Source organism: Galeopterus variegatus, unplaced genomic scaffold (genome assembly GCF_000696425.1).
Source record: "Galeopterus variegatus unplaced genomic scaffold, G_variegatus-3.0.2 Scaffold182, whole genome shotgun sequence".
Lineage (NCBI taxonomy): Eukaryota > Metazoa > Chordata > Mammalia > Dermoptera > Cynocephalidae > Galeopterus > Galeopterus variegatus.
The window spans coordinates 1,786-17,007 of NW_007726293.1; the positions used below are offsets into that span (position 1 = coordinate 1,786).

The 15,222-nt window shown below is 43.3% G+C and overlaps 1 protein-coding gene across 1 annotated transcript in view; it reads left to right on the forward strand.

Annotated features, from left to right (window-relative positions):
- HEATR2 (HEAT repeat containing 2) overlaps window positions 1–15,222 on the forward strand; it is a gene marked incomplete at its 5' end in the record, with an annotated part of 35,679 nt that overhangs the window by 1,781 nt on the left and 18,676 nt on the right. Inside the window, 3 exons of the mRNA XM_008564255.1 lie at window positions 2,178–2,390; window positions 8,271–8,414; window positions 10,496–10,664. Coding sequence (XP_008562477.1) covers window positions 2,178–2,390; window positions 8,271–8,414; window positions 10,496–10,664 — 526 coding nt within the window. The remainder of the gene's footprint in view (window positions 1–2,177; window positions 2,391–8,270; window positions 8,415–10,495; window positions 10,665–15,222) is intronic.

Here is a 15,222-nt window from a genome sequence, read left to right on the forward strand (position 1 = left end):
TTAAAAGCTTTTTGCCACATCAGCTAATTTTTGGAGAGAGGATATGTTGTAATTAGTGTACAGGACACTGACCCATGGAGGACATATTCCACGTAAACCCAGTTAAAAATACCTAAAGCAGGTTCCTCAGTGTGGCGTCTCAGGGTCCATGGTGGGCCAAAGGGTGTGAGTGAGCTTCTGAATTACAAAATATCACAGTAGGTATTTAGTTTTAGTTGAATTTTCAAAAGGATTTGTTTCTCTATAAAATGATGAAACCACTGTTCCGGGACACTTTACAAATCTCAAAATAATCCTGATGTCTGCGGTCGCTGCTGTTTGAGTCCGCCACTCGGGTGCCTTTCCCCGCTGTCTTGGGAGCAGGTGAGCCTCGCGCCTTTGGCTGGTCAGAGAGAATCCCAGCAGGAGAGCAGGTGGGCTCAAGGAGGGCAGGCATTCGGGCGTCGTGTGGGTGGGTGCTCTGAGGTGCCGAGAGCATTTGCAAGGGCGAGCTGCCTAGCCTTGGCCATCCCTGGTTCCCTCACGATGGAGGGTTGGTGTTACAACTTTAGCATTGTGGTTTTTACTTTTTATATGGGAATGTTTATGCACATGAAAGTAGAGAGAATGCTGCAGAGAACCCATGTAGCTGTCCCAGCTTCTGCAGCTGTAACCGCTTTGCCCATCTTGTCCTGTGTCCCTTCCAGGCTGATCCCAGCCCCAGACTGATTTTGCCCTAATACTGAAGGATTGTCCTTTTTAACATGAGTGCAGTACCTTGGCCACACGTAACCTGACTACTGGCAATTCCTTCATGTCATCTACCACCCATTCCTTGTTCCACCTTCCCCAATGGCCTCAAAAATGTCTTTTTGTGGCAGGTTTGGTATTTTGACCAGGTTCAAAGCTGGGTTCTGTGATTACTGAATTTTCCCTCCCTCTCCAGCCAGAGGAGTCTCCTCTTCCACTGGGGGTGAGATGTGACACAGCAGGCCTTCCTGAGAGTGTCCCTGCCTTCCCTTACATTTTGTTGACAGTTGTGTGATGTCCTGGATTCTAGTGACTTCCAGCTGAAGAGCTCTGTCTCTGGAGCACATCAGATTCACATTCTCTGCCTCCCGCATGAGACAGAGCTCTGTTGATGCAAAGGAAGCAGGGAGAAGTCCCTGTACCCACGTTACCCCCATGGTTACATTTTACATAGTCTAGTACATTTCAAAACCAGGGCATTGTCACTGGATCCATTGTGTGATTCCGTGCCTTCTCATCACCTGTGTGGTTCCTGTAGCCACCATCACATGGGTCTCCTCATGGTGCCCTCTGTAGTCCCACCCACTCCCTGTCATCCTGGCAACCACTCACATGTTCTCCTTCTCTGTAATGATGTCATTTTTAGGATGTCTTATAAATGGAATCATACAGTGTGTGGTCTTTTGGGATTGGCTTTTGTCACTCATCATGATGCCCTGAGGTCAACCCCACGTAGCTGCCTGTATCAGTAGCTGTTCCTTTTCACTGCCGAGTAGAATCCCACGGTGTGGAGGTGCCAGCTTGTGTTTAGCAATTTATTAATAAGAAGTTTAGTCACTGGTATCAGATGACGGGCATGAGGTGGAAAACCCTGTTAGAACATAGCCTTTCTGGGCCGGCCCGGTGGCGCACTCGGTAGAGTGCGGCACTCGGGAGCGTGGTGGCGCTCCCACCTAGGGTTCGGATCCCATATAGAGACCGATCCGCTCACTGGTTGAGCGCGGTGCGGGCACGACACCGAGGGTTGCAATCCCGTTGCCGGTCGCAGTATGGGCGCGACACCGAGGGTTGCGATCCCATTACTGGTCACGAAAGAAGACAAAAAGGAAAAAAAAAAAAAAAGAACATAGCCTTTCTGTGGGCCAGATCCATACCTTCTTAAAAGTCTACGTCCCATTTGCTAGCCTTAAATTTTTTCTCCTGGAAGTTCTGAGAGACAGGAGAGGACTTGTGTGTTCATGAGCATTCTGAGCACATACCTAGAACACCCCTTTTCTCACAAGACTGCTTCTGTGGGGAGAAAGCCATGCCAGACAGATGCTGAAGTGCCAAGAGCAGGAGGAAGTGCCGAGAGCAGGAGGAAGTGCAGCTGGGACCACAGAGGGGCATGGCCAGGCAGGGAGGCTGTGTTTTCAAACCCCCTAATTTTGTACATTTTTCTCTCACAGTGTACAAGATCTGCAGAGCTAATCGGGACATTTGTCAACCCAGAGGTTTTTCTGAAATTGCTCTTATCAATGCTGAAGAAGTCGCCTTCCTCCTCTGGCCTCTTGGTCCTTGCTTCAGTCATTCAAGGCTGCCCCCGAGAAGCCCTTCAGCCCCACCTGAAGGTCATCGCCACAGAGCTGGCCCAGGCACACATCTGTCAAGGGTCTGAAAATGTAAGAGTGTGTGGGGAAAGGGACAATGTAGACTGCTTCTGTGGGGAGAAAGCCATGCCAGACAGATGCTGAAGTGCCGAGAGCAGGAGGAAGTGCATCTGGGACCACAGAGGGGCATGGCCAGGCAGGGAGGCTGTGTTTTCAAACCCCTTAATTTTGTACATTTTTCTCTCACAGTGTACAAGATCTGCAGAGCTAATCGGGACATTTGTCAACCCAGAGGTGTTTCTGAAATTGCTCTTATCAATGCTGAAGAAGTCGCCTTCCTCCTCTGGCCTCTTGGTCCTTGCTTCAGTCATTCAAGGCTGCCCCCGAGAAGCACTTCAGCCCCACCTGAAGGTCATCGCCACAGAGCTAGCCCAGGCACACATCTGTCAAGGGTCTGAAAATGTAAGAGTGTGTGGGGAAAGGGACAATGTAGAGAAACATCCCGAAGTTAAACATGGGAGGTGCTTCCCCTGCTGGTTGCTGTCTAAGCATAATTATTGACAATTATTAATCAGTCCATCAGTGGGGCCACATCTGCACCCAGCCCACAAGCCCATTGGATGTATCCAGTGGTAGCCAGGGTGCTGGTGCTTCTGTCCTCTTGTTCAAGGACCTCATTCTGCTCTGTCCATTACCATAGCCACCAGCCATAGGCAGCCATTTAAATTTAAATTAATTGAAACTTCCCTTTCTTGGTCCCAGGGGCCATATTTCAAGTGCCCAGTAGCCATATGTGGCCAGTGGCTGCCTTGTTGGATGGCGCAGGGTGGAACATGTCCATTGCCGAGGAAAGTTCTGCTGGACCATGCTCCTGTGGGTGGTCACAGGGTCAGCTAACCATGCCCAAGAGGGTCCACATCTTCCACCTTCCAAGAGACGAGGTCACAAGTCTGCCTGCCCTGTCTGTGTTCCACGTTGTACTGAGTACAAATAGCACATCTGTGATCGTTGGGAGCTCATTCTTTACCCACATCACTTGGCATTCTAATAACTTGCTTAAGATAACCAACCTGATGATCTGCCAAACAAATTTGTTTCATTTTAAATTGAGCAGTAAATCCATTACATCTGAAGCTGAAATAACCTAGGTAGTTGGGCTTAATCATTTGGAATAATTTATAATTGTTTTCTACTGAAAAAAAAAATGGCTGTTTTTGTTTGAGTGTGATAGTCTTCTTAACCCTGTCCACATGTGCATTGGATTGTGCCCCCAGATCTTTCTGTAGAGAATACCGATGTCTGCCTCAGTAGCAGGCCATCCTGTACAGTGAGGGCCCTCAGTGGATCCTGACAGCCAGCACTGGCTCCAGCTCCATAGTTGCCAGCAGCAGTTATGGCCTCAAAGCTGTGCCAGGGAGAGGGGCCAGAGACTAGCCAGCTCTGCTTGTAGCTGGTCTCTGGTTGTGTGTCATAGATCTTTCTCTGTCCTCAAAATGAGAGGGTGGTACAGATCACAATTATATTTATAAACCATTTTTAAAAACCTGTAAGACAGTTTTTAAAATGCACAGAGAGAGAAATAGAGCTGAGGTCTCGGAAAGGGGAGATGGATAGGCCAATTGCTCATGGTGTTTTTAGCCACGTTTCAGCTTTTCCCAAAACTCATTTTTAACACAACCATCAAATCTCTGTAAGTTTTGCATTTTTTACTCACAAGTGGTTCTGAGGATGATTTTGATTCCTATGTGTAGATTGGCAAGCCAGAAGCATTTTTTTCTAGATGGGTATAACTTGAAATTTTGTATAGGGTTTAAATACATGCGAGGAGACTTCAAAAAGCTTGTGGAAAAAAATAGAATTAGAAAGATAAAAATAGGTTGGCCAGTTAGCTTAGTTGGCTAGAGCATGGTGCTGATAACATCAAGCACCATGGGTTAAACCCCTATACCAGCAAGCTGCCAAAAAGAAAAAAAAGAAAATGTATAAATTTTATTTTTCAATATACTCTCCATCAAGTTCAGGACACTTTTGTGAGCGATAATACCAGCCATTTAGTCCAGTCCTAAAGAACTGAAGATCCTGGGAATTTAACCATGTTAGTGCAGTCTTTTTTACATTAACTGAAGAAAAATGGTCACCCTTTAAAGATTTTTTAAGATTAGGGAACAAAAAGAAGTCAGAAGGAGCCAAATCAGGACTATAAGGTAGATGCCTAATGATTTCCTATCAAAGCTCTCATGAAATTGCCCTTGTTTGATGAGGGGAATAAGCAGGAGTGATGTTGTGGTGGAGAGGGACTCTCTGGCGAAGCTTTCCCAGGCATTTTTCTGCTAAAGCTTTGGCTAACTTTCTGAACACACTCTCATAATAAGCAAATGTTATTGTCCTGTGGCCCTCCAGAAAGTCAACAAGCAAAATGCCATGAGCATCTCAAAAAACTTGTTTTGCTCTTGACTGGTCCACTTTTGCTTAGATTAGACCACTTCCACCTCTTGGTAGCCATTGCTTTGACTGTGCTTTGTCTTCAGGATTGTAAGGGTAAAGCCATGTATTGTATCATCTCCTGTGACAATTGTTCAAAGAAATGCTTCAGAATCTTGATCCCGGGGCCGGCCTGTGGCTCACTCGGGAGAGTGTGGTGCTGATAACACCAAGGCCACAGGTTCGGATCCCATATAGGGATGGCCGGTTTGCTCACTGGGTGAGCGTGGTGCTGACAACACCAAGCCAAGGGTTAAGATCCCCTTACCGGTCATCTTTTAAAAAAAAAAAAAAGAATCTTGATCCCACTTGCTTAAAATTTCCATTGAAAGCTCTGCTTTTGTCTGCAGCTAATCTAGGCACAACAGTTTGGGCACGTATTGAGCAGGAAGTTTCCTTAACTTTAAATTTTTAGTCAGAATTGGGTAAGCTGAACCAATTGAGGTGTCCATGGTTTCTATTGTTAATCGTAGGTCTTCTTCAATTACGGCACAGACATGATTAATTTTTTTCTTGCAAATTGATGTGGATAATCTGCTGCTGCAGGCTTCATCTTTGGCATTGTCTCATCCCTTTTTAAAATGAATTATCCCTTTGTAAAGTGCTGATTTCTTTGGGGCATTGTCCTCATAAACTCTTCATAAAGAGCAATGATTTCGCCATCTTTCCATCCAAGCTTCACCATAAATTTGATGTTTGTTCTTGCTTCACTTTTAGCAGAATTCATGTTTCTCTGATGGGGCTCTTTTCAAACTGATGTCTTACCCTTCTTAGTTCCTGAAACTATATCCTGTTCAGACATGTTATAACAAGTTAATATGAGTTTATTTTGGTGCAAAAAAAAATGTTGAAACCCATGCATAGTTTTTTCATAAGATGCATTTTCCATAAACTTTTTGAAGACCTCTGTTATCTTACAGTGTTTATAGCAAAGAAAATATAATTTGTATATCTTAATGTTAGCTATAGAAAAATTTAATCACATACTCCAGCAAGCTCAGATTATGTATTTGGCTCCTCCTCTTCCATTTTTTTCAGGGGACAATTTACTCAGTCTTTTTAAACAAAGATCCAATCACACATAAGTGTTCCCCTGTAAAGCCAGCCCTTTGTCCTTCCAGTTTATGAATGTTTTCTAGCCCTTTGGTCAGGCCAAGGAAGCAGTCATAATAAAAACCCAAGACATACATTTTACTCCTTCCTTAACAAGCTTAAATTTGGGGCAGGAAAGTATGAACACATTCCAGTCTTAATTAAAAGTCTTTTCTGTTTCTGAGTCATGTGTAGCACTGCGTTCTTTTCCAGGGCAGGGAAGGAGCTCACACATTTTGTGTAATGTCACTTGGGAAGTAGTTTGTTTCCTACAATTATTCTACAGTAACTGTAAGAAAAGGTTAAGAATGTCTTTCAATAACAAATTAAAATTTTTAAAAATCCCATGTTAAACAAAACAAAGAAATCCATGAAGATGTATTCTAAACTGCAAATCTGACTTAAACCCCTTCTTTGTGGTTAACAGGGAATCTGGGTTTTTTAGCAAAAGGTACTTTCCCAGGTGTCTTGGGCCAAATGTTGCACCTGGAACTTAGCTAAAGGGAACTTGATCCTCTTCTTTGAAATATGTTTAGTGACAGGTAATTGAAGTGAGGAAATTGTTTGATAACATAAGGATAACTCATTTATTCCCATTTAACTAAAGGAAACCAGAAGTTCAGAGATATCATTGCCATAACTAAAATATAAAAGTCTCTAGCACTTTAGTAAATTAAAATTTTTGCAATCTTTGATAATGTTGTTTCAGAAGCAAAAAATATTATCATTTCTCTGTCTTTTTTTTTCTTTTTCATTCTGTGTGTATGTGCATGTGTGTGTTTGAGTAGGCAGACATTGAAATTTCTCTGGTTAAATACAGAGAAATCTATGAATGTTGAGGTTTGGGTATTTCCTCAGAGACAGCACTATGTTCACAGAAAGAGGATAATGCTCACGGTGAAGAACACATAGTTCTCATGAGTTCCAGTGTCTGCATATGTATTGAGACAGCTCAACAAAAGCCAAGAGTGGCACGTGTCTTTTAAAAGTACATTCCTCTTGATTTTAACTGAAAAATGATAGCTCCTTAAAGTTACTTTATAGGTTATTCTAGGAATTAGCCAAGATCATGTCCTTAGAAATCAGTCAGACAATCCAGGCCTAAAAGAAACGGGGCTATGGGAGAAGTAAGGATTGGAATAAAAACAAATCTATGCCTTCTCTTGGGAGCTGGGGCTCCTGGTGCTCACAGCCTGACTCCCCAGGGTGGAGTGGGGAGCTGTCCAGCTCCTCTGAGGGAGATGGGCACACCGTGGTGTTTTAATCTTTTGTGGGTTAGGCAGCGTTGGGCCTGGAGATGGACCAAACTGTGCTGTGATGCCAAGCGAATTTCGTGGTTAAACTTTGGTGATTTATATCATTGGTAAGTGAATTGTGGAATTTTAGAACTGATTCAAAAATTTAGGACCAATCTATTGTCTAGTCAAATAATTAGCAAGCTCTTTTGAACTCACATCCCCACTAGTCAACAAAAGTTTAAGCATGTACCTCCAATATGCATACACATGTTTATTTATAAATCATATTTATAAATTACGTACACAACCACTATCCCGACTTGTTCTGTACATTATGAAACATACATAAAATAGACATCTTAGAGGGACATTATCAGCAATGGTATAGATAAAAGCCTTAGGAATTCTTCTTGTGCCATTTCTCAGGCCATGGGTCCTGCCCACAGCCCCTGTTGTAGTGGACGGGGCTAAAGCCAGGAGGGAAAGCAATTTGACCAACTAGCATTTGGTGTGTAGCTGAGACATCACCTTGTTGCACCCGCATCAATCAGGAAGTATTTTTTGAACCACTGAATTTTCTTTATTTTCGTTAAAACTTAGTATTATAGAAATATGCAAAAGGACACAGAAGTAGGAAGAATAGAAGAATGAACCTCCATGTACCCGTCACCCGGCTTCAAAAATTAGCAACCCCTTTGCATTCTTGTTTTATCTGCCTTGTGCCACATCTTTTTGTTTTTCACTTTTACTTTGGGGGAAGTGGGGAGAGCTTGGGGGTGTTTTAAAGCAAATTCAAGACACATTGTCACTTCGCTGTAAATCCTGCAGTGTACATCGCTGACACACAGAACTTCTTTTAAACATAACTAGAATACCATAAGCATTTCACAAAATAAGCATGAATTCCTTAATTCCCAGCTTCTGTTCAGTTCCCCTGTTGTCTAAAAGATGCCCTATTTATGGTCGATGCACTCAGATCAATGGCCCAGCGTCTGCTGCAGTTAGCTGCAGCTGCTCTTCCTTCTCTTGCTCTGAGCAGAAGCCGTAGACTGTCGGGGTCAGGGTTCTGTGTCCGCCCTGGTTCTGGGAATGAGGAAGTGGCTCCAGGGCAGAGCCAATGACTGCTCTGGTCTCTTCGCAGGACCTCTACATGGAGCACCTGCTACACTGTGTGCAGGCCCTGGTTTCAGTGTGTTGGGAGGACTGCAGTGGGTCCAGCTTGCAGCTCATGGAAGTGCTGGTGACTATAATGGCTATCTCTGGTGCCACAGGCCTTAATGACCAGGTAAGACTGATGGAGGATCTTCCCCCCGCCCTGCCCCGCCACTGTTCTGCATGGCCTGGTGCAGCCTGTACCTGGGAAGGCATTCTCTCTCTAAATGAAATGTAGCTGTCTTCCATAAATCTCTTCTGCGCTTGAATTTCAGGCCTCGGGCATGCCTGACTCAAGCTGCCTAGCAGAGATGAAAGAATTTAGAACATTTGGAATGAGTCATTCAGGAGGTAGCCTTAGGGGTATCCCCTGCAACTGCCAATGTATTTTAGTATCTAAGAGTGAGGACAATTATTTAATCTTGGAGTCTATGGCAAAGAAGCAAACAGTAAATAAAGACCATCATAACCTTTGAATCTGCATTTGAGTGGGGTTCAAAAAACACGTGTGACTGAAAGTCTGGACAGAAAAATAATGTAATGATTTTCCTACTTTAATTACATTCCAGCTTTACAAAATTATTTCTATCCTATTGACTTTGTATTTGTTTAAAAATCCCTTAACCTCATATTCCTCATGGACTCTGAGTATCATCTGGAGACCCAAGATACCTAAGGAGACTCACTGCTTCTCTGAGAACTGTTTCTTTGGACAGCCCTCAGGTAGCTTCTCTTTGGAGATTGAGGCAGCTTGCGGTCCTTGGAAGGGAAGGCAACCACGCCTCAAGGAGGCTCACTGCCCTCCTTCATCTTTCTTGGGGCCTCTTTAAACTTTATTTCTCTCTTTAAAACTACCTTTCCAAGGGCCAGCCCGTGGCTCACTCGGGAGAGCGTGGTGCTTAATAACACCAAGGCCACGGGTTCGGATCCCTATATAGGGACAGCCAGTTAGCTCACTTGGGAGAGCGTGGTGCTGACAACACCAAGTCAAGGGTTAAGATCCCCTTACCGGTCATCTTTTAAAAAAAACAAAAAAACTACCTTTCCAAAGGGCATATGTCTAAGAAGACAACTTGTCAGTGATAGGGCCATAAATACTAACAAAAGCAGAATCTGCAGTGCCCGAGAGTGACAGGAAAGGAAACCAAGCAGTCTCCAGATTACAAGTGAGTCTGCAAAACAGACTCGAGGCCACCAAGCACCCACCTCGAGGGAGTCTCAAGTACTTCCTAATATTTTTAACCCCTGAGGAGAGAGGCGCAGATTAAAAGGTGGCCGGCTGGCTTTATCCTTTTATCATCTGTCATCCTTCGTTCTCCCTCCAAAACAGTCTGCAGAGTTATTTTTACCTTGAGGTCTGGTCGGGGTGAAAGAGCTAAGTGAAGGAGGGTGAGGATGGTTTTCAGGCAACATCGTTTGTTAATTCTTTAAAACCACTTGGTCGCCCCTTCTCTGTCTGTAGGCTGACACCCAGCTCAGGGCAGCTTCTCAAGAGGCCCTGCCTGTACTCATGTGGATCGTCCCCAGGGTTTGTATAAGACCCAGGGGCCACTGACACTGAGCTGTTTAGTAGATGCACATTTATCTGTTTTATAAGTTGCTGTACAAACAGCACTAAGACACACAAATGGAAATCACAGTTTTACCTCTGCCATCTGCAGCCCTGGCTCTCCAATAAGCTCTTTGAAGGGTTTCCACTTAGCAACACTTCCCTCCTAGTTAAATATTCATGTTTAACCCAATTATTCTAGCAGACCATGGGTCTGAGTGATTCTTACTCTCAAATGATGAAAGCAAGTCTCCATTAGGGAATTTTGAGCCTTAAAAATTGGAATCGAGGGCCAGCCCGTGGCTCACTCGGGAGAGTGTGGTGCTGAGAACACCAAGGCCCCGGGTTCGGATCCTATATAGCAATGGCCGGTTGGCTCACTGGTTGAGCGTGGTGCTGACAACACCAAGTCAAGGGTTAAGATCACCTTACCGGTCATTTAAAAAAAATAAATAAATAAATAAATTGAAAGTTCGTTCTCATTGGCTATTCGTTGCCATGGCTATACATCACTTCTCTTCTAAGCATTGACCAAATGGCCGGTTGGCTCACTGGTTGAGCGTGGTGCTGACAACACCAAGTCAAGGGTTAAGATCACCTTACCGGTCATTTAAAAAAAAAAAAAAAAATTGGAATTGTCCCAACCTGTGACTGCTAACTTCCAGGCTCAGAAGACAATGGACTCACTGGCCACCGTGGAGAACGTCAACGGCAGCCAGGACCTCTATCGCAAACACATGGGCCCTCTCCTGGAATGGTTGAGCACATCGCATGAGGACTGGACCATGCACTCTGCAGAACTCATGCAGTTCATTGTAGTGGTCACTCAGTCAGGTGAGCCCTCAGGACAGGCTCAGTCTGGGTTCACTGGTCTCGGGGGGGCTGTGTTGTCTTCTTCATCATAGACTTTGAGAGGTTTTCATCATGGACCAAAATGTAACAAATGCATGCTGTTTTAACTGGGGTGTATTTTTAAAAAGTAACTAATAGTCACTCTTGCCTGTGCATAACAAGCATTTTAAGGAACCGGTTTGAAAAATGCCACAAACATCTTATTGCAGGCTTTGTGTTATGTAGCTCTTTAATGTCTGCCCAGACACACATTTTTTACATTAAACCTTGAAAATGTGATTTTTCTTGGCCTCTTTTATAGCCTGTATTCTTCAAATACATCTACATTTTATTGCAGATTTTAGCATATCCAACCAAATTGGTGTTTTGAGCGTGTGATGGAGGGCTTTGGCACCAGCACTTCTGAGACTTCAGCATTTTTATCAGTTCTCTGTGAACCTCCAAATTTGGGCACTTTCCTGAAATGAACAACATTGTTTTATAATATTTTATTATAGATGTGGAATGCGCACTTCAAAATTTTAATGAGCTTTTGATTAAATTAGTGATTTATTACTTGTATCCTATGCTTTTCCAAATGACTATAAACTTGTCAAGCAAATTGGTTTTTTCTTCATTTGCAGGCTTCCGCTGTTCTTTTTCTTGCTGCTCCCCTTGCCTACTTCTGAGCAGTCTCACCACCTCTTTTCATATATGTAAAGTGTTGTGATCATACTCTGGACCTAAGGATACATGCTACCAATATGTGATTTCTGTGTACTGTAGTGATTAGTCATTAATTACTGTTAGAAGCGGCCCAGGACCTACAGAGGGTTGGTTACGGTAGCCCTAGAAAAAAATCCAAAATTGTTCTTTGTTAGTTGCATGCAAACTGTTTTCAAATTAGAAATGAAAAGACTGATTATTGCTAACAGTATTAAACATTTGTGCCATTGTTCTAACTGCTTTACAAACATCAGCTCATCATACCCCCACAGCTGTTCTATGTGGTAGGAACTGTTAACCCCACTTCAGAGATGAGGAAAGTAAGGGCACCGAGAACTTCAGTGACTTGCCCAAGGTTACACAGCTGATAAAATGGGATGTAAATCTGGGTAGCAACTCCAGAACCTTCCCCCAATCCCTACTCCACATGCCTCTTGGTGGGGGTGGGGTCCAGTGTATTTAATTTCTCATTACTGAATGTTACACATATCAATATCATGAGTTAAATTACTCCAATATTTATTTCACAGATCAGAAAACTGGGGGAGCAAACCCTGAGAGACTCGCCTTACAAATTATTAGCAATAAAGTCAAGGTTTTAGTTTACTGCACCTGAGGTGGTTTCCCTAAGATTTGCTATTTCTATTTGCAGTTTTTTAAAGTATCTCTTATGGTGTTGGCATAATTTGTTGGCAACTGGAAAATTTTTTATTTGGACTCACATGTCTATCATATAACAAAGATAGGAAAATTGACAGTGTACTGTTTAGTGACAAGAGCAGGTTATAAAACTGCGATTTAGTAATCCAGTCATATCTTCTCTGAGTCCCCTCTGTATCTGTGTGTGTCTCTCAAAGGAAATATAACATACTATTTTCAGCACAGTGTCCTGGGAGTGCAGATGATTTTTGCTTTTATCCTTTTTTTTTTTTTTTTTTACATTTATTTATAAATATTAGTTTTTTACATTCTGTGATGTTGCAGAGCAGTTGGTGGGAGTGGCAGAGGGGAAGGGGGAAGGAAATATGATGGGAGAAGGAGGAAGGATGAGGAGGGTCGGGGTTGAGGCCTGTGGCAACCCCCTCATTCCTGCAGAGGAGACCAGGGGACTTCCAGTGGTGTCTTGATCATTGCTAGGCTGGTTGCAGGTGTCAGGGGGGCATGGCTGAGGCCTGAGGCCCCCCACTGCCCTGCCTCAGGAGAGCCCAGGGCGCTTCTGTGGCAGTTCAGCAGTCATGCTGGGCTGGTTGCAGGTGTCAGGGGGGCATGGCCGAGGCCCAAGGCCCCCCACTGCCCTGGCTCAGGAGAGCCTGGGGCTCTTCCTGCAGTGGCTCAGTGGTCATCAATGTGCTGGTTGCAGGTGTCGGGGGCATGGCTAAGGCCCCTGGCCTTCCCCTCTCCCTGGCTTGGTAGCCCTGGGGATTTCTGGTCCTCCTAGGTTTTATAGGTGTTCTTTGGTGATGTGAGACCTTTACTAGTTAATATCAAACTTTGTCTCTGGTCTCTGGGTATTTTGTTTTTTCTTCCAGTTCTGTGTTGGATTATTTGCTGTTCCCATCACTTAAACTCTGCAGTGGAACTGATTTGTTGTCCTTTGCTTACTTCTAAAATGAGGGAACTTCCTGTGGGGACCAGCACTTAAGCCCTGTGGTTGAGCTAAATTGCTGCTTTGCTGCTGATTCTTTGGAGAAGGCTTTTTGTGCAGTTCAGGCTTTAATGGTTGACTTTATAGGTACTGCTGGCTCTTGTGAGATCTGGTACACCTGGGTTGTGTAGAAACTCTGGTCTGGGCCTGAGTCTCTTCAGCAGACTGCATCCCCCGCAGTTTTATATTCCAGACCAGTCTCCACTGAGTGGTCCTACACTGATTGGGGGCAGATCAGCTGTCCTTGCTGTGCCCCAGTGTTCCCCAATGGGCCTGTCTCTCCTACCGCCTGCACTCCAAACACTTCTCATGGGATGGGCCGCACGCCGGTCCCTTTCAATGACTCACCAGCCTCTGAGTGGCTCCTTTTTCTCAGTTGTTGTGGCTTCTTGTTCCTAATGTGGGTCCCTATTAGTAGTCTTGCTGGCCTGGGGGCCACCAAGGCTCTCTTCTACCCTGCTGCCTCCAAGCAACTTCATCCAAAGGACACAGCTGTGGCTTTTGCCAGTTCTTGCTCCATGCACTCACCAGTTCCAGCCTGGAAGTGGCCAGGGCTTGAAATGGTCGGAGCGGTCCTTTCTTTCTCTCGTTGTGGCTTCGCCTGCCTTCATGCACTCCATAGGTCTCTCCTCCTTTTCCCTGAGCTCTAGAAGCCTCACCCTGGCTGTCGTTACTTTTTAATAGTTGTAAATTGGTTGATTTGAGGGAGAGAGTGACACTGTGGACCATCTGTTCCACTATCTTGACCGGAAGCCTCACATACGTGATTTTGTTTATTCATGAAAACCAATGGAAAAGCCACTGTTAATTTTGTTTTGCAGTTAAGAAGCCTGAGGTTCTGAGAGTTCTAAAGGAACCTGTACGTGATTGTCCAGCTAGGGTTCGAGTCCAGGTTCCCAGACACTAGATCCAGTGCTCCTTCTCTTCATCCTCTGAGGAGCCACCTCATTGGTAGTTCCTTCCTCAGCTTGCCCTGCAGGGCCACCAGACACAGGTGGTCTTGCTTTCAGCAGCCTGTTTCTTTTTTACAATTCTGAAGTTATGTGCATAAAAAGAAACAGGTATTTTTCCATTCATCCTGTTTGATATGCTATTTTTTCTTATCCATTTCTCTCAACCTCCTGTTGGGCCTATGCTGCTAAGAAAGCTTCTTACTATTTTTCTGCTTTTATTCTTTATTTTTCCATGTTTTTGAAGTTTTCGTAATAAGCATGCACTACTGTAATACAGAGAAAACAAAAGAGTTAAAATAATTTTTTAAATAGGAGAAAATTTTTTTAATTGCTTATTTACAAAAGTTTTTTACGGAGATAACTTTTTAAATTTAATTATAAAACATTTTAAATATACAGAAAAGAGTAACTTTCTAAACTTTGAGGAGATGGGGGAACTACAAAGGAAAGAAAAGATTTGACTATGTCTACATTTGAAACCAAATAAAAGGAAAACAGACTTAGGAAAATATTTACAGTAAATATGACAATGTAAGATCTTTGTTATGTAAAGCTGACACAAAATGAGGATAAAAGCATTAACTCCCAAACAGGTAAAATATCTAGATTATATAAAAGAGTTAATACAACTAGTAAACAAATAGAGTGGGAAAACGTTTAGCCTTTCTAATAATAAAAAAAAAATGAATTAAAAACTGTCAGGTACCAGTTTTTTCATCTGTCAAATTAGACGAAAAATAAAAGGTTTATCCTCAGCATTATCAAACTGGAAGCCTTGGGCATTGCTGGCAACATTGTAATGAGCACAGTTCTTTTGGAAAGTATGTGTCTAGAATTATCAATGTATTCATACCCTTTTATCCAGCAATCAAATTTATGAGAATCTGTCCTAAGGAAATAATTCTAATTATGGAAAAAGCTATGCACCCAAAAATATTCAACAGGACATGATTTAATAGCAGAAATTGGAAGTGACCCAAAAACCTAACAGGAAGTTAAATACATAATGATATTTCCACAGAAGAAATGCCTTGGCAATTACTAAAAGCAATTATCCTAAGCCTTTATAGCAATGTAGAAAAACACGTATGGTGTAATATAAAGGAGGAAAGAAAACTGAATGTGAAAGTGTCCATACGCTGTGAGTAGGGAAATTAGTATTGGGATGGGAAGGCAGATACATGGGTCCTAGGATGCAGTTTTGGGTTTTCTTTTTTTTTTTTTTTTTTTTTTTTTG